Consider the following 18,885-nt stretch of genomic DNA (forward strand, 5'->3'; position numbering starts at 1 on the left):
CAGAAATCCCACCTCCAAAGTCTGCCATAGGGAGCTGGTGCCAGTCGTGATAAGCTGGGGATGAAATTGGCAAAGGGTCCTGAAGGTGGGAGCCAGGAGCAGCCCAGGGTGACAGCACTTGCCGGGGTCAGGAGTGCAGGAAGCAGCCCTGTGGTCTCATACAGAGGTGGCCTTGGATTTGGGCAAGTCCCTGCCCTTCTGTGGATCGAGGTGATGAGGTGGTCCCCGAGATGGCTTCCGCTCAGTAGAGCGGGACCTCCCCTTCCAGGCTGCATGTGTATGTGTGCCCATGCGTGCAGATGCTCTAGCTTCTCCCCTGGATGCCACCTACTCTGGTTTGTTTATTACTTAAGCCTCTGAGGGCCATTTTCCACTCCTGCCAGTCTCCCCAGGGGCAGGGGGCCAACAGTCTTCTCTATTATCTCCCCCACATGTGACCTTCTTGGCACAGGACTGGCCACATGGTGGGTGGTCGCCCCACAAATGCTTGTTATTGTTTGAGTAGTCAGGGTTTAATCAGAATGTCCTTCAGGCCTGGCCTGTGGGAAGGATAGAGTGACAATAGAAGAGGGTCCCAAAGACAGAATTTTGTTCCATCTATTTAGTTAGAAGCTGATATAGAACCAGGCTGCCCTGTCCCTGAGGAAGAGTGGTGGCTAGTGGCCAGCCCACCCTGTCTTTGGGCCTCATGGGGCTCCTCCTTCCCTCTCCCCCACAGGACGGCTCTCCTGCAGGCGCGCCCCCGGCTGCTTCTACCTGTGCAAAGCCTCGTGTGCCTGGCAGCCTTCGGGCTGGCCCTGCCACTGGCCATCAGCCTCTTCCCACAGATGTCAGAGGTCAGTGGGGGCCTCCAGGGTGGGGCAGGGAGGGGCGCAGTTGGGTATTTACTAACAAATATTATCCCATGCTGATACCCTAGCACTGTGCAAGGGACTATGGTTAGAAGGGCAAATGGCCCAGGCTCTGGCCCACTGGAGTTGAAGGTCAAGCAGTCAACACAATGATGTTCAAGTTCAAGGGAGGTTAGGATGGGAGAAATCTGGCTGAATGTAGGAGGAGACAGCAGACCCCACGGAGTCTGGAGGGAAGTAGCATTTCCCTGGGATCTGGAGGCTGGGCTAGATCTGGCCAGGTGAGAAGTGGGTGGGTGGACACATGGCCTGGGATCAGCCAATGTGAAGATTCTAAGTTGAGGCAGCACATGGGGACTGTTCAAGATGGGATCAAAGAGCTGATCAAGCGCTCTTTAAGAACTGACCACAGTCTGCAGCATGAGCAGAGCGTGGAGCCAGCTGAGGGAGCCCAGGTAAGCAGCCTGGGGCCAGGTGGTGCTGGGAGCTTGGAAGCCAAAGCAGAGAAGCCAATGTCATCCTGAGGGCTAGCCTTAAAGCAGGACCACAGACTCCTGATTTTGAAGGGTCCCCATGCCTGTGTCATGAGTCTGGGTTGGAGCTCTGGAGAAGGAACTATCAGGAGGCTGTGGCGGGCATCCAGTGAGATGATGGCAGCTTGGACCAGGCTTTTGGCAGGGGGCATCAAGAGGAGTGGGGCCTTTGAGAGAGAGCTGGGTGGCTGCTTCATCAGGACTTCATGAAGAACTGCATGTGGTGGGAAGGAAAGGGATCCAGCAGGATGTGTGCCCGGCTTTCTAGTTGTTTCAAAAGCAGAAGGCAGATAGGTGTAGGTGCTACATGAAGAGGGGCAGGCTGGAAGGAGGACATTGAATTGAGTTGGATGACCTCTGGGTGTGAGGAGCCTGTGGAACATGCAAATGGAGGTTCCCTGTGGAAAGTGGTTCTGGAATCAAGGAGAAAGGCCTGGGCAGCAGGGAGAGAAGTAGAGACCACTGGGATAAAACCAGTACTGGGAAGGGCAGAGCCAGCCACATGGGATCCGGAGTAGGTGAGCAGTCCCAGCTCCATGGGGTTCAGAGTGTCCGTTGTCCTTTAGGCAATGGAGACAAACCCTGTCCCCAAGGAATGGAGCACAGGTGACCTACCTATGGCACCAAGGCCATCATCAGAGGTGAGGCTTGGCACCAGGGAAAAAGAGAAACAGGCACACCACTGTGACAGATGCAGGATCTTTAGTGCTTTTAGTTATTACTTTTCCCTTTTTATGAAGGGAAGGACTGGGGCTGGGTAAATGCAGAACAGAAGCACCCAGAAGGAAGCTGAGGACATGGAAAGGAGGAGGATGGGGAGCAAGGCCCATAAAAAGGGGGGAGGGGACCCGAGCAGAGACAAGGGGCCGATCTTGGCAGAGGGAGAGCGCCCTGCCCACGTTCGCATGTGAGAGAGGAGTCAGGGGCAGATGCATTTGGGAGGGAAGATGGGTGGGAAGCCAGGCAGGAGGAGCAAGCCCAATGGGGCCCAGTGAACCTGGTGTTTGGAGTAACGAGCCATGAGAAGCGGGGACTGTGGCTGGAGTTTGTGATTTCAGGGTTGACCCTCCTTTGCAGAGGGCCCCAAGAAGGGTGGTGGGAGGGGTAAGGGTTCCCAGAGGGAATTTGGAGAAGGTGACAGTAAGAGACAGGAAGGTGAGGACTGGAGATCTAGGGCCTTAAAGTAGTAGGTAGAGACCCAGCTTCTTGGTCCCCAAGGGTGAGAGCTGGAGTCACTGCCCCCACCCCAGCCCCAGAGTCTGGGGAGGATACTATGGCAAGGATGGGGCTCTTGTTTTATAGGACCCACCAAGGACACACCAGGTGGGATCCTGGTGTGTGAAATGAGCCCCCAGTTCATTTGTTGTGGGGACAGGGACACTCTTCCCACCTGCAGGAAAGCTCCAATGGAGTTGAGAACACCAGGTTGCCTAGAAGTCTAAGGACAGAAGGGGGGTACTTTGCAGTGGTCCCTGACATCCATGTCTTGGAGGGTCTGAGCCCAGGCTGTCTAAAGTCTCTGCACATCTCTGTAGCAGCCTGAACCTGAGATTCTAGGCAAGGGCCGAGTCCCCCGTGTGCCTCTAGCACCACTGTGCCCTGAGCATCAGGGGCTCTGGAAGCTCTGCATGGAGAGGGTCCAAGACAGGAAAACTCTTGGCACCAGATCAGAGACCATCCCAGCTATATGGATTTCAAGGTCACCCCATTTACCACTGGGAAATGGAGGCCCAGAGCAGCCACAGGGGAAGCCCAAGGTCAGAGGAAACCCTGAAGGTCCACACTTCTGGTGCAGAGAGATGGTCCAAGGTCAGTTGCTCTGGCCTCACAGAGGCTCCAGGCAAAGCCTGGGCTCCACTGTCCCCCAGTGCCTGCTCAAATAAGTACAGAAGTCAGTTCTTCTGTGTGTCTAACCAAAGTCCTCTTTTGGCAACCCAAGCCTCTGTGTCTAGATTGGGAAAAAATATCATCACCGTGTAATAGGTCTCTGTCCCCTGGGGAGGGAGGGATGCAAGCTGTCCTGGGCATCATGGGGTGTTCTGAAGCCTTTCTGTGACCTATCTATGGCACCAAGGCCATCAGCCAAAGGCTGAGAGGACCTCATTCCCCCAGCCATCCTCCCAATTAATTCTAACGAGGTGCTTCTTCTACCGTGCAGGGATCATGTCTCATGTCCCAGAAGCCAGTGGGATTTGCCATAATAAGTCTGAACTTGCTTGGGCTGACCCAACTTTGCCAAAGCCACCAAGGCTGTCAACAGAAGTAATCACTGAAACACTAATTAATTAATTAGGGGACTTGGAAATCGAGTTTAGGAACTGGTTCCTAGGATGGCTGACCTGCGGTGATTGGTGTGGTTTCCAACTCATCAGCCCCAGAGGTTGAGGAAAGAACTTCAATCCCTGCTACAATTCCTGGGAGAGAGTTTTGTCTGCTCTTTTTTGAATTAATATTTTTGCCTATTAAAATAGCACTGAGGGTCAAATTGCAAATAGTAATGATAGCTACTTTTACCAAACAGCTACTAAAGCAGGCAAAATGCTGGAAACTCCGTGCCTTGTTGTATAAACTCCTCCTAATGCTCTTCAAGTTCAAAGTATTATTGATTATCAAGGGATGTTGCCCAGACAGATAGATGTGTGCATCTATAGCTCTAGGGAGAGGTTTGGCTGGAGATATGAAACCTTCTCTACCAGGGGGAAATCAAAGCCTGGGGGAAGGTGAGGTCACTGTGAGAGGAAGAAATGCCATCGAGAAAGGGAAGGAGCAGCAAGAGGCGGGGAGAGAGCCCAGGTGGAGTAGATTCACGCAAGTTGAGTACATGGAAGGCGGGGGCTCTGTGCAGAGTGAGCTCTGACCAAGGGGCCTGGAAGGAGCAGAGGAGACTTAGCCATTGTGTGATGTAGATAGACACTGCAGTCAGGAGGCAAAATGGTAGTCGGTTTTCTCTCTTTGTTCAGAAAAATGAGCTCAGGGATGGGCAACTCTGGGAGATGAGCACTGGGTGTTCTGTGAGATGGAGGTTGGGAGCTGGTGAGAGAGCAGCAGTGGTGAGGGAATGTCCATAACCCAAAGAGGGAAGGTGTGGCCTCCAAGGGGTCCCTGGGTTCAGTGAGTAGAGGGGCCTGGTTGGTCGTGGTGGCAATTCTACAAGGCAGGCTCCTATATTCCTTGTTTGCAAATGAGAAAACTGAGGCACATTAAGGTTAAGGACTTTGCCCGAGGTGCACTTTGGTAATGACGGAGCTGTCTTTGTACCCAGGGCAGGATTCCATAACCTTCCTCAGCCTGCCCATACCCCATCATAAAAAGAGGAGGCCAAGTCTTATCATAAAGTGGGGGCCATGTGTGTGCCCCAGACTACTCACCTCTAATTTATCAGCAAGAATATTCCAGTGTCTTCCCCTAGGCCTCCTAGACTTTGTGGGGGAAAGTGGTATCCATGTTCACAGGAACCTTCTAGAGTGTGCATCTTTGTTTTCTGACCCAGAGCTGACAAAGGGGTGGGAAGGGTGGGGAAATCTAGAGGAGGGACAGGTGGGACCAGAGACCCCCTTAGAACTTGAGTGTGAGAGCTGGAGGATGGGATCTGGCCTCCCTGCTGGTCTGTGGTCCTATTGTCCATGCAGGGAGCATGGATTCTGCCTTGATGAGACCTGTGACCTGGAGGGTGAGGCCACACAGTGGTACATTGCCAAGAATCGCTTGGCCAGGCTATTTCCAGGCACAAGCAAGCCTATCAGCACCCCAAACCCATGCTCTATCCCATAGAGCCCCATACGGCCTGGGTTGCTTTGACCCCCCATACGCCCTGGGTTGCTTTCCCTTTCTGTAACTGGGATGGTCACATAATGGTTCCTAGTCTTAGGGAGCCTCCATTCTGGGGGTGGAACCCAAAATACAGTAAGTCACAAATGTCAACAGGAAGTGGAGCTATGATAAAAAGAAGGCAGAAGACTGCGCTAGGGTATGTGGGTAATAGGGGCCTCCTGTGTCCAGTGGGGCCTGATTTACGTGGCCTTGTTGGCCCTGCCCTCTCTGGAGATTGCGACTTTTGAGTTCCAGGCAAACACGGTCACCTCCATCCTGCCTCCCCACCCCACTTACACTGATGCCTCGGTTCCCTGGAGGGAGATTTCCAGGGTCAGTCTCTGGGCCCATAGGCTTGGCTGCCATAGGAGGCCGGACCGGCTGATGGTAAATGTCCCTCCAACCCTGACAGGCGGTGTTCCCTACCTGGGAGCGCGTCCAATCCCCCTTAATGAACCTCATGTCTCCTGAGAGAGAGAAGCAGCACCTTGGCCAAGGCCCCCTCGCCTGTCCCTGCCTGTTTCTGCCTCTATCTTTCTTTGTGCCTCTTTCTCCCTTCCCTGATTCCTCTTGGGCTCTCCTCCCACCCCAGTCCCCTCTCTTTCCCTCACGGCTCCTCTGGGAGCTCTGGGGCTGGGGGACGGGGCTGCACATACAAGCCGGAGCCATTGTTCCACAATCTGTTTTTGTCTTCATCTTGTTGGCAGGCGGCAGGAGAGGAGCGAAAGGTTAATGAGGCACTGTGAACGGGCGGCGGCGGGCGGGCGAGCCAGCGTGGTGACAGGGAACTAATTAGGAGCAGTTTAACAGGAGGAAAAAGTGAAATCTCCTCTTCACCAACTGTCAATAATTAGCTGATTTGGTGAGGTTGAAATGTGTCCACAGAAGAAGTGGGGCCTGTCTGGGGATGAGTGAGGCGTGGGGAGTGGGGGGCAGTCAGGGGCCTGTCCCTGTCCCTAGGTGGTATTGGGGCAGGGGCTGACCTGTGTCCCCCAGGTCTGCCCTCTGCCCCGCTGGCTGGCCTCTGTCAGCCTCCACCTTCTAAATGGCCTGAGTCTTAACCTCAGAGACCTCCGTCCCCCCAGCTGTAAGATGAGGTGTTAGAACTAAGTTTCTTCCTGGCTTTATCCCATAGGATTCTGGAAGTGAAAACACAAGACAGGGCTCCCTTACTAGAATCAGGAGAGCAGTGGTAGTTATGTGACCTGAAGTTCAGTGCTGAGCCCTGCAACATGGGTGTATCCTCTGAGCCATCCTCTAAAGCCAGGTCTGGCTTCCTGAACTGTGCCAAGATGTGAATGGGCAGGGGCCTTAGGCCTGCTTGGGATATGCCCCGTGGTCCCCTGGGTCCTCGCTCTACTGCTGTCCTTCCAGCCACTGCAGGGGCCAGTCTGAGGCTGCTTGTTACAGGAGCCTGGAGGGGACAAGGAGTCAGGTTCACCAGCCAGGAGGATTGTTTCCTGTTTGGCCTGTTTGCACTGTTCCTGTCAGTTGGCTTGTCTTTTGTCAGCTCCTGGCCTTTGACCTTCCCTGACACCTCAGCAGAGGACACCCCTGCCCCCTGCTCTTGCAGCTTCTGCTGAACACCTTGGCTGGGAGAAGACATAAGAGCCCCCCAGGGCTTCCTGCTCTGAGCCTCCCATGTCAGCCCTACCAACCCCCAGGCCCCCTCCCTCTCAATTGAACCCCTCCTCCCTCAGCTCCAGAGAGTCCCCGGACTAGAAGGCATGCTGTGAAGCTCTCTCTATGTCCACAGCACCTTTCACAAGCCATGTCTCACCCTTACAGGTTTGTGCATCAAGAAACAGAGGTAGCTGAGTGTGATGGTGCACGCCTGTAATCCCAGCAGCTTGGGAGAGAGGCAGGAAGATTATGAGTTCAAAGCCAGCCTCAGCAACTTAGTGAGGCCCTAAGCAACCCCAAGAAACTCTGACTCTAAATAAATATAAAAAAATAAAATCACTGGAGATGTGGCTCAGTAGTTAAGCACCCCTGAGTTCAATACCTGCACCAAAAAACAAACAAGCAAACAAAAAACAGGGAGAGAGAGAGAGAGAGAGAGAGAGAGAGAGGTACATCCTCCCTGCATAGGGAAAGAATGTGGGTTCCTCCAGGGGTCCCAGAACCCCCACTCTCTCTCCACTCCCTCACTGGTCCTGAGGAAAAGGGTGGTTTGGGGGCTGGGGTTGTGCCTAAGTGGTAGAGCGCTCACCTAGTACGTGTGAGGCACTGGGTTCAATCCTAGGCACCACATTCAAATAAAATGGAGGTATTGTGTCCACCTACAACTAACTAACTAAATATTTTTTTAAAAAGAAAGAAAATGGTGGTTTTGATGAAATAGCTTGGCCAGGCAGCTGTGACCCACCAGAAGTCAGTCCCTGGCCCCCAGCTTATTCTGAGAAAGCATTTGATCTCCTCATCGAGAATGGGGAAGAGTTGAGAACCGGCTTAGGTACCTGTTCAGACTGTTCTAGAAATAGCCCTCCTCAAGGACGTCATCCCTAATGTGCCCCACCAAGATCTGTCCCACCTCACACGTGCAGATTCTGGTCCCATCTCCTGCCTGGGGACAACAGCCCCCTTTCCCTCCCTGGCAGCTAGCGTGTCCCTAAAACTCAGAACTGGTGCTCTTGATCAACATGGCTTGTCCGGGTTCACCTTGACTTTGTTGGTTCCTCTTCTCTGGCTCTTCTGGGGCTGATACAAGGCAAGAGACGATGTTCAGGGACCATCGTGTCCCTCCAGAGTCCACAGCACTTTCACTGTCCCCAGAGCAGGGGCCTCCTCCCCTCCAGTCTCCAATCCATCTCCTGCTTTGCTTGGAGATGTTTGTTTGGGGTTTTTCTCATTTACTGGTTTAATCAGGTCCCTACTGAACTCCGAAGCAAGCTATTTTTGCCGTCAGAAATCTGCCGCCTCCCTGCGCCCGCTGCTTTCTTGGAGTTTGCCCACAGGACCCCCCAGGAGGGACGAATGGGGATGGCAAAGCCGCTTGGAGCCCAGGAACGCCAACGCCACCTGTCATGTTGCCTGTTCCCCGCACCCCCATCCTAAACCCCCGCGTGCACACAGGCGCACACGCATGAACGTGCACACACTCTCAAAGACAGGCCTCAGCAAGGCCACCTTTCAACCCAGATCTCCTTCCCAGGACCTTCTAGAACACCTCACTGAATTTAGAACAGACAAGAGGCTTGGTTGTGCGAAGCTTCCACTGAGATTAACAGCAATGATGTGTGCCCAGGGTCTCGAGCATGCCTGGCCCGCAGCAAAAGCTCAGGCCTGTGAGTGGGGTGAGCAGAACATGGGGGGCAGGGCAGGGCCTGGGCGCTGGGATGCCTGCAGATCCTGCCTTCCTTACATAGCATCACATGGGCTTTCTAAGCCTCCAGTAGGCTCCCATCTATTTCTAGATATCATTGTCTTCCTAGCTCCAGGAGGTCGAAAGTTTTCCCACTGCTTGTGTGGGGAAACTGAGGCCTCCAGATTGAGAAGATGGAGGACAGAGAAGGACTGTGAGATTGGTCCACCAGAGGGCACCCAGGAACAGTGCAAAGCTCCAAAACGGAGAGGGGGCTTTGACCATTTTCTGGGCCTACAAAGCACAGGGGAGATGGAAAGGTTTGAGATGGGCCCCCCGCATTCACACTTTGGTTCAGTTTGATTCATTTCTTATGGAGGATCGAACTGTGTGTACCAGGTGCAGCTGCCTTGAATGGTGCAAGATGGAGCGAGATGGGGGTGGCTGTATTCACACCAGGTCTTCGACAGGGATGAAGACCAGAACAAGTGCCAGGGGCACCAGAGGTGGAAGCAATGGATTTGGTCTGACAAAACCAGGGGAGGCTTCCAGGAGGAAGTAGTCTTAGAAGAATTGGATACAGCTTGGACTCAGGTCTCAAATATACAGGAAATGGAAAATAGCTAGTGGATGAGGAACCTGGAGAAAGACCCAGAAGGCCTAAGTGTCCAGCCAAGGAGTGTGACCTTCACTGAGAAGACAGTGAGAGCCCAGAACCAGTACCAAAGACCTGACCCCAGGGTCCAGGAATCCAAGTTCAGGCCTTACTCTTACCTGGCCCTAGCTTAACACCCCACCTTCTAGCTGCCCCCAAAAGGATAGGACTTGCGTGTGTGTGTAGGGCCTGAGAGGCCTGCCAGCCCCGGTGAGAAAGGGTGGACGTAGCTGCCTACTGGGTCAGGGGTTCCAAGCCTTGCACAGGCCTCAGGCACCCACGGGCAGCCATATGCCCACCTGGGCTTTGGGACCCGTGTCCATATTGCCACCACCTGCAGACCTTAGAGGCTCAGACCTCGGGCCAAGCTCAGGAAGTGGCTTTGAGCTATGTCACAAGGTCAGGCTGAATGCCCCACCCCCTGGCCCTTAGTCTTTGAAAGGGACGCAGAGGAGCCAGCACAAGAAAGGCCAGGAGGAGCCAGTGCTTTGTAGTAGGTAAAAGCCCCCGAGAATGGGGCACAGGCTGGGGGATCCAGTTTCCTGTTTATGTCTCCACACCTCAGCTCCAGGTTCAAATATGTAAACTATCCACTGGCCCTGGCTGCAGGTGTGTGCGCTCCCATGGAAGGCAGAGGTGGCCCCAGATGCATTCCTCACTCTGGCCCCCCACCCACAATGAGCCTGGAGACAGAGAGAAATAGCTCAAGGTTAACCCTTCCCAGGCCACAGAGCTGCTCCAGGGGCTCTGGAGCCAGCCAGGCCTCGGGGTGCTCAGGGGAGGCTCTAGAGATATTGGACATGGTGCTTCCCACCTGGGGCTATCTCCTGGGAGGGGCAGGAGAGTCTGAGCTGGGCTGCAGGATGGAGTTAGTGCTCGGATACAGGCAGGTGGGGAGGGTGTACCCCACGAGGCTGTGTGGGAGTCAAAGTTCAGGCTCAGCATGAGTCAGGCAGGACTAGCAGGTGACACTGCTTGTTTCATAGTGGGCCGGGCACGTTCCAAGCATCCCCAGTTCTGGGGCTACAGGAACCATCAGCCAGTGCTGACTGGGAACTTCAGCTTTCTCCGTGGTCCCTGCGACCCTCAACCCAGGTGTCCTGCCCTCCAGCCGCCACCTGGCTCTCAGGTGCCTGGGAAAGGTACCCGCCGAGTCCCAGCTGCACCAGGGGCTATAGTCCCTTCTCCCTGTACCTGCTGCTTGCTTGGCCTCCTTTCTCATCATCACCTTCTCCCCAGAGAAGGCCCCTACCTTCTCAGCTCAACACAGGGGTCTATTCTGGCTACATCCATTCCTCTCACTGAGCCTTGGCATGTCCCTCCACAACCCCACCCGTGAGCCACCTTGGCCACAACCCTGTTACTCTGCACATATAGCTGACTTTTGCTTCTTCCCCCTCAGCCTTCCCAGCAGCCTGGTCCCCTAGAGAACACCTATCCTTGGTTCCTGCCTCCAGGCCTGGAGCTGGCCAGAGCAACAAGAGGCAGCCACAGCCCCTGAACCACACTACAACCGCCTGTCCAAAGGCCACTCCCAGGCAGGCCCCTGATGTCATTCCCTTGGAGAAGACTGGACCCCCACATACCCTGAGAGCGTACTTCCTAGGGGGCACTTGATTATTGGTAAGAGGGGAAGAAATGGCAGATCTGCTCAAGTGGCCAGCACACAGGGCTCTACCCCGCCTTCTCCCAGTGAGCCCAGTGCTGAGGACCCCAGGATCTCAATACCCATGGGACCTGAAGATGGCATCCTATGGCCTCCCACTCAGCCATGGCCAGAGAGCTAGAGGGGGCCTGGCCAATGTGAGATGCAAGTGAGGCTGTTCCCAGGGTTTGCACTGAGTGGGGGCCTGGGGAGTCTGGACCTAGGAGGTCACCGTCACCCAGTTGCCAAGATCAAGGCCTCTTGGCCCTCCTGGGACCACTTTCAAAAACTGCCTAGTGTCCATTGCTGCTCCATGTCTGGGCACCCTCTGTCACTGCTTCCGCTCCTCAGGCTGGTCCCCCGAGGCCGCCATCACGGGCTTGTTCCCTTCACCCGCCCCTCAAATGTGCCTGTTCCCCAGGCCCTGGCACCCGCCCCTCCATCTGCTCTCCTGGGCAAGCTTCTCCACTCTGGAGGCTCTGGCTGTGCTCACACATCCGGGCTCTCTCTCCTGCCCATCGCCCCAGAACCCTGGACCCATCTGCCCCCCAGGCCTCTCCACTTGGGGAGCTCACAGGCACCCCCAACTCAGCATGGGCTACCCTGAGCACACCTCCCCCTCCCAGCCCCACCCCCTCCCATAGTCCCTGCCTCTGAGAATGGCATCGCCAGCCACCCCAGCTCCTGAGCTAGAATTAGGAGTCATCCAACGCACAGTCATCCTCAACACCTCCCTCTCACCCCCACATGGAATTGGTCATCAACTCCTATGGATTTCATCTCCAGAAAGGATCCTCGGCACACCCTCCTGCCTGCCCCCACTGGCAGCATCATAAGGCAGGACCTAGCACCTCTCTGATTCTGACAGCTGCTCCCTGGGAGGCTTCCCTGCCCCCTCTAGTCCATCCTCCACACCACCACCACCACCACCACCACCACCACAGAGACCTTTCTAAAATAGGCAAGGTTATGGCCCACCCCTGCTCCAAATCCTCCCATGGCTCCCTATTGCTCTCAGATAAAAAGTTGGCACCTTCATGTAGCATAAAGGATTCTGCTTGTCCTCACCCCACCTCCATTGCCTGCTACATTTCCACCACATCTGACAGTGCTCCCCTGCCCTTGCGGCCCATGTTGGCTAGCTAATGCTTCTCCCTTCACCCAACAGGCTTTGCCTAGCCTCTCTGATCACCAAAACCCTCTATTCGCTTCCTTCCTCGTTCCTTCATCAGTTGTAACCCCCAGCCCCTCCCCAGTTTCCATGGCACTTTGCTTGTGTCTCTGGAATCCATCTGCGTTCACTGTCTGACTCCTCCCCTAGACTTTGAGCTTCTCAAGGACACAGGCTGATTTTGTCCTTCTCCGTGTGCCCAGCCTGGGGCTGGGGAGTCAGTGGCCATCGACATCTGCTGAATTGAGAGCAGACTGAGTTGGAATGAGAGGAAAGCCTAGCTTGACAACTCTGTCCCCAAGCCCCTGCTCCTGGGCTCCTCAGTCACCTCCCCCAGGAGACTTCCCACTGCCTGCGTCTCCCCTCTCCCCCGTGCATCCCTCCTACCTGCTGCCCTCAGCTCCGAGGGGGCCCAGGGGAGCCTGGGGTGCTGGGAGGAGGAGGCCTCGGTCTCCCTGGGTCTGCGGGCTCCAGGGAGTGAGCACGGTGGGCCGTGGCCCTGGGCCGTGGTCCTCCACCGCGGTGAGCAGCCTCTCTGATTTTAATGCGGGCCTCAGTGCTTCAGTGAAAGCCGGCATGGGAAGTTGCTAATAATGGCACTAAAATAAAATATGCTACATCTGTTATGGGTAGCAGAACAAAATTAGCTGCTCACACCTCTGACATCCAAGATGTCTTAACTTAAAATACTCCTTGGCTTACTTTACATCATTTACTGATTATATTTAAAAGAAATACAATTTTGCAATTACTGTTCTTTCCAGTGTGATATCTATGCATCATTTTCCTTTTATGTTTATATATTTCTCCTTCATTAGTGCAGTCTGAAGGGTGATTAGGATTCTTCAAACATTTTACAGAGGTTAAACGTTGATTAAGATTTAATTATTACTGTAAATAGCTTGGAATGACATATGGTGCAAAAGCCTGACATATGTGCATTTGAATAAATGAAGTGCTATTTCCCAGGATGCCTCAGTAGCTGTTTAACAGCTTTCCCGAAGGGTTATGTTACACCTCATGGTAAGATTGCTGGGATGTTATATTTTGTTGGTTTTTGCAGCTGAAAGCTAAGAACAGTTTTCCAGTTTTTTAAAAACATTGAATATTTTAAATACCTAAATTGTTTTGCACAAATTTTTGCTAATTTGTCTAACTAGGTTAAACATTTTCAAAAGCATTTAGATTTTTAAGCGTGGGCGCTGTGCATTGTGTCAGTGGCAGCATGGGGACCAGGGGAGCTGGTGGGGTGGAGGGGACTTGGGGTGGAGGGGACTTGGGGCCTGGCAGGGGTGGGGAAGGAGAAGGTGGTTTGAGGAGAGGGGTGGGGGCCAGGGTTGGTCTTGAGCCTACTCTTGTCTGTTTGGTCATCTCAAGGAGCCAGAGCCTGAGTGTTGGTGTATCAAGACTAGAGGAGAAGGGTCCTCTGTCTCCAGGAACCCCGCCCCGCCCACCAGCTCCAGTCCTTACCAGACTCCCTCTCCTCTGGACCCTGACCTACACAGCCTGGGTTGGTCTGAGTCTTTGAAGGCCAAGCTACTCTGCACCACCTTCTGCCTCTCTCCCAGGGTTGCTATGTCTTGACATACATTAGATGCCTAGGTCAAGTTCAACTGAGCTAAGTCGCAAACCTGACGCCCCTGTGATCTTTCCCAGGGTAGATGTCAGGCTGGGGCCTCCCCACTGAGGGGACACCTTCCTCCCTGACCCGCCCCAGGCAGGAGGCTCCAGTATCTCCACTGGATCAAGAACCTAGAGCTGAAAAACAGATGCTATAGTGTTCTGCAGGGGCACCCCATCCTCCCAGGTCCTGTTCCACCCTTTTATTCAACACTTAGGGGCACTAGCACTGTACTAGGCCTTCAGGTGACCTGTATATCCGTCCCCTGCCTCAGGAAGCTTGTGACCTGATGTGAAGGGGTGGGGGATGAGGAAACAGTCCCCAGACAACGTGATGTCACTTGGATATAAGAAGTGTGTGGGGCTGGGGTGCTGGTTGAGCTGAGCCACCAAAATTGACTGAAGAGAAATGGAGTGGGGGGCGGGAGGGGAGGCAGGAGGGCAGCTGTGGCAAAGATGGGGTACAGAGGGGTATGGAATAGCACAGTGTGTCCACAGAACTCAATAAGTACACGTGTCCTGTGTCTCTAGTTCAAGGGGAAGGGTGTCCAGGGGTAGGGCAGGGGCTGGGTGGTGTAGGAGTCAGGATTTGATCCACAGAAGGAAATGGGAGTCACTGAGTCGTCTCATAGTAAGGAGAGGCACTAACAGATCGGAGCTGTAGAAGGTGGTCCCTGGCTGTGGTGGGGGGTGGACTGAAGTGGACAAGACCTCTGGGGAAGGGAAGGAAAGAGAAGGCTTGGGCCCCCAAGGTCTTTGTCCAGACTACCATTAGGTGGTGGTGCCATTATCAGAGATGGTGAGCTGGGTGGGGCCAGGGAGATGGTGGATTCCGTTCCATTTTATGTATTTATTGGCCTTGGGGATTGAACTCAGGAGTGCTTAGCCACTGAGCCACATCCCCAGCCCTTTTGTATTCTTTATTTTGAAACAGCATTCACTGAGTTGCCTAGGGCCTTCCTATATTGCTGAGGCTGGCTTTGAACTTGCGGATCCTCCTGCCTCCGTCTCCCGGGTCTCTAGGATTACTGGCATGCGCCATCACACCTGGCCTCAGTTCCATTTTAAATGGGTTGAGTTCATGTGCCTTTGAGATGTCTATAGAAAGTTCTATCAGTCAAGCAGGCAGCTGTGGGCCTGATGCTTGGGGTAGAACCTTGGGTAGAGACACCTCAGATGTGGGAGTCACCCAGGGCGTCTAGTCGCACTGAGACCCAAAGACCCTAAGAAGCATCCAGTGGATGTTGTGCAGTGAGGGCTGAAAGTGACCGTGGAGAGGAAGATTTTTGTGGAGGGTGGTGAACAGAAGCCAGATTTACTGTAGGTTGAAAAGTCAGTGGGCGGTGAGGAGGTGGATACCACTGGTTTAGGCAATTCTTCAAGCAAATGTGGTTGCCGGGGAAGGGAGCCAAGGTAGTAGTGGAGCCTGCCTCGGTTGAAGGAGAGCTTTCCTCAGATGGAAGGTTCTTGTCCTGTGTGGAGGTGCTAATAGGCAGTCAAGGTGGGAAAGAGGGAGGGCACTGGGACCAGCTGCCTCAGGGGCTGGAGGGAGGTGGTGCCAGGTGGGCTCTGACTTCTGAGGGCCAGGATGGCTGCCGTGAGGCACAGGAGGGCAGGTGGGAGCCAGGGTGGACACCAGGAAGCCATGGGTTTGACAGTGGGGAACTGAGTGGTTCCCTTCTGATGCCTTTGATCTTTCCCCTGCAGTTAGAGGTCTCCTGAGCTCAGGAGTGGGGATCTGAGGATGGGATGGCTGAGGAAATCAGAGAAGGGTTAAGGTGGCCTCTGTGGGAGAGGGAGGTGACCAGGCAGGAGCAGGGTTGGGGGTGCTATTGCCAGCTGCTGTGATGGCCCAGCCAAAGTCAGGGACGGTGAGCTTTGAGTGGTTCCATTAGGTGGTCAGGTCCAAGTGTGGAGATGGTGGACACATGGTCGGGCACCTCCACCAGTCAGGGCTGCAAGGTGCTTGGTCTGGGGAGTAGCTAAAATGATGTTTCCTGATGTCCAGGTTGAAGGGAAGGATGTGAAGAGTGGGAGGTGGGGAGTCTGGGGCCGGCGGCCTCTGCTGTCTAAAAGCATAAAGGAGCAGAAGGGGTGGGATACCGCCAGGGTAGGGGACCATGGAGCTGAGAGGGCAGGGTTTGGGTTTGAGGAGTCTGGGTGGAGCAGCCCTGGGTGACCAGGTTGAAGGAGAGCTTTCCTCTGAGAACAGTTCTCTGCAGTGTGAGGGACAAAGGCCTTGGAGATGAAGGAGACCCAGAGCTCAGAGACCAGGGGCGGGATGTTTTGCCACGTGGACATATAATGAGAATGAAGAGGCAGACCTGAGCTGGAAGGAATATGTGAGCCCCAAGGTAGCAAGACCATGGAGAAGGAAGGACAACAGGCAGGACACATGGACCCGGAGGTGGAGGGCGCAGAAGGGCAAAACTTTGGGCACCACCAAAACTGTGGTCTTAACTGCTACTCCAGCCTCCTCTTTCCCAGTCTCTCCATTCATCTTTCTGTTCTCTTTCTCTCCTCAGATTGAAACCTCCCAGTTAGAGCCTGAGATCGCCCGGGCTACAAGCAGCCGCACGGTGGTGTATAACAAGGGGCTGTGAGCGGTGGCCGGCTGGCCTGGGGACAGAGCTTTGTCCAGGCCAGGGAATTTGGGGGCAGGGAAGAAGTCTGGTGGGCTGCACCTGCAGGTGGACCCCACAGTCCTGGGCCACCTAGGGGAGCACTCAACCCACTGTGGTAGGGAGACTAATCCATTCACATTTTAACTTAGGGGAGAGGAATTCTGACACATTTCCTATACAGAAGAATCAAGTGCATTTCTGGGCCTTATGTGGGGTTGTGGAAACTCCACTCAGCACAATTATGTATGAAACTGGAAAACTGCAGAGTGCCCATGGGGTAGAATTAGGATCCTTTTATACATTGGTTTCTTTTTTCTTTTTCTTTTCTTTTTTTTTTTTTAATCAGAATTAAGTCTGAGCCTTGGTTGCAGGTGACCAGAAGTGGCAAGTGGACAAATGATGGGCGCCTAGGAACCGGGTTGGTTTGGTAGTTGGGCTGGTAGATTTAGGATATCAGAGTGGCCAGGCCAGATGACTCCTCAGGCTGGAGAGGGGGAAGAAGGGGAGCTGGTTTGTACCCCACAGGATAGGAACTAGCCATGTTGAAGGTCCTCAGGAATTGGACCCAGGGAGTCATGGAGCACTGGAGATTCTTTGGGCAGCAGGTTCTGAAAGTGGCCAGCTTTTTTTCGTGTTCTAGCTGCAGAACCAATCCCTCTGCCAAAAAGCCAGTGATGGTGGGGCTAGGGTCCCCCCTCATGGAGCTCTCACTGATTCCAGTCCCCCGAGGGGACCCCAGCTCCAGGCAGAAAGCCCCAGGAAGGAATGATGCTTCCAGTGCAGGAACCACACAGAAGGGTCCCCTCTCAGGCACATGCTGGAGGCTGGACACTGGGGCTGAGGATGGGCTGGAGCTGGTCCAGCTGCTGTCCCGGGAATCTCCAGCCATTGACGCTGCCTGTCACATTCCACCACTTCCTGAGTAGGAGGGTCTCGTGCCTGAGAGTGCCAAGGCCAGATCCCTGGGAGCCATCTAAGAGACAGCATCAACCCAGGAATGGTGGGCCCCAGCTCTGGCACCAATGGTGACTCTGGGCAATTCACTCCCTTCCCTTGGCCCCTCCTCCTTGTCCAGAAGCAGAAGACTGGACCAAGGGGTGCCCTTCACTCTTCCAGCTTGTCTTTTCCTGTCCTGCTCAGGTGATGGTCATCCTGGGCACATGCATAGTATGGACACTGGACTGGGAAGGGGGGAGGCCCCTTGGAATGGCCTCAGAAATTGGATTTTGCCTTTCTGTGTGTGATCCCACATCTTGGAAGCACTTGACCTTTGCCAAAAACTTGGCAGTTCTGGAGGAGGAGAGAGTATGGATGGTTGGGTCTGTGTGGGGGGCCACACTTGCATGCCACCCCTCAGCTCTGCAGCCTGAGGCTCCCCTCTCCTTCTCCTCTGCAGGCCAAGGACAAGGAGAGAGTTCTACAGAGGGAAGCAGGACCTGGGTGGGGGCTAAGCAAGGTGACTCCTTGTCTGAAAGGCCCAAAGGAAGGGGAAACACTAATTTCGATGTGCCCCCCACCTGACCCCCTCAAGGATGGAAGCTGCCAATGTGCAGCCTTTGGGCCTCCCTCCCCTGGTGACTCCACCTTGGGAAGGATCTGGGCTGGAGCCTCTGCAAGACAGCAAGAGTGTGGCCGCAGATGGCCTCTCAGCAACTTAGGGCAGGTGTCTGATGAAGGGGGTCTCCCATGGGCATTGACAGCATGTTCCCACCCAGAAGCCATGGTGCCTTTGCCCCCCAGCCAGCCAGCCCCTGGTGACCAGCAGCTGGCTCTGCAGGATGTTGTCCTGAGCGCCCACCACTCTCCTGAGGAGCATCCCACCCCCCTGCTCTTCAGGAAAGGGGGAAGACATGGGCAAGCAGGGAGGACAAAACAGCATGGGGGGGCATGGCTGAGGATGGGCTGGAGGGGGAAATATTTTTGATCCAATCCTGTCATAATGTGAGCATGTCAATGACTGCTGCACTGTGCTGGCTTCTAGGCATGGATGGGGCGGGGCGTGTTTGAGTCCTCTTTTGAAGAGCTCACTGCAAGCTCAGCCTTCCCCCAATTTTCATAGGGTCTCGTTCTCATGCACTTTATCTTGGGACCAAAACTGCCTCCCAAGCCATATTCCCTCTAGAGGCCAGAGATGAAGCCTTTCCAGTTCCCCTGTGCTGGTGGCCCCTGCCCAGCCTCACCCTGCCCTGGTCCTGTGGCCTCAGCCTCTCATAACTTACAGGCCTTTTATCTGGATGATTTGCATCAAGCTCTCAAATGCAATTTCACATGAGCTAAGGGGGATGTTCCCATAGGGGTGCAGTGATAAAGGATCCTCACAGCTCACGGTGATGGGGACAGAAGGACAGTGGGCCATGCTGCTAAGCCCTAGTCTGGCTTCAAAAAAAAAAAAAAAAAACAACCCTCCATAGAGGGAAACTTTCTGCTAATTCCCATACCCAACTCTGATGAGGCCGGAGGAGAGAGGTCTGGGTAGGGCAGGTTGGTTTGGGTAAACTTGGCCCAGCTTTGCTGGAATACAGGGCACATCTGCAGCTCTGGTGTCCTTTCCCAAACCCCTCTGATCACTTCAAACATTCCCTCAGGCTTGGGGATGCCCTTCTCCCATTTCTGGAAAGCAATCTGAGAGTGCAGGAGGCAAAAGCCCAAGATGTCAAGATGGCTGCCAAGTA

At 54.4% G+C, this 18,885-nt stretch overlaps 1 protein-coding gene across 3 annotated transcripts in view; it reads left to right on the plus strand.

The window, feature by feature from the left end:
* The window catches only part of SFXN5 (sideroflexin 5), a gene marked incomplete at its 5' end in the record, with an annotated part of 112,681 nt that extends 94,067 nt beyond the window's left edge, over window positions 1-18,614 (plus strand). For 2 of the 3 annotated variants that reach the window (XM_081265543.1, XM_081265544.1), the window contains 2 exons: window positions 719-836; window positions 16,115-18,614. In XM_081265543.1, coding sequence (XP_081121669.1) covers window positions 719-836; window positions 16,115-16,192 — 196 coding nt within the window. In that variant the 3' untranslated portion in view covers window positions 16,193-18,614. The remainder of the gene's footprint in view (window positions 1-718; window positions 837-16,114) is intronic. The other variant, XR_014018692.1, reaches the window with a different exon arrangement.
* Window positions 18,615-18,885: the final 271 nt, after the last annotated feature.

Source organism: Spermophilus citellus, assembly GCF_964194105.1.
Source record: "Spermophilus citellus genome assembly, chromosome: 13".
Lineage (NCBI taxonomy): Eukaryota > Metazoa > Chordata > Mammalia > Rodentia > Sciuridae > Spermophilus > Spermophilus citellus.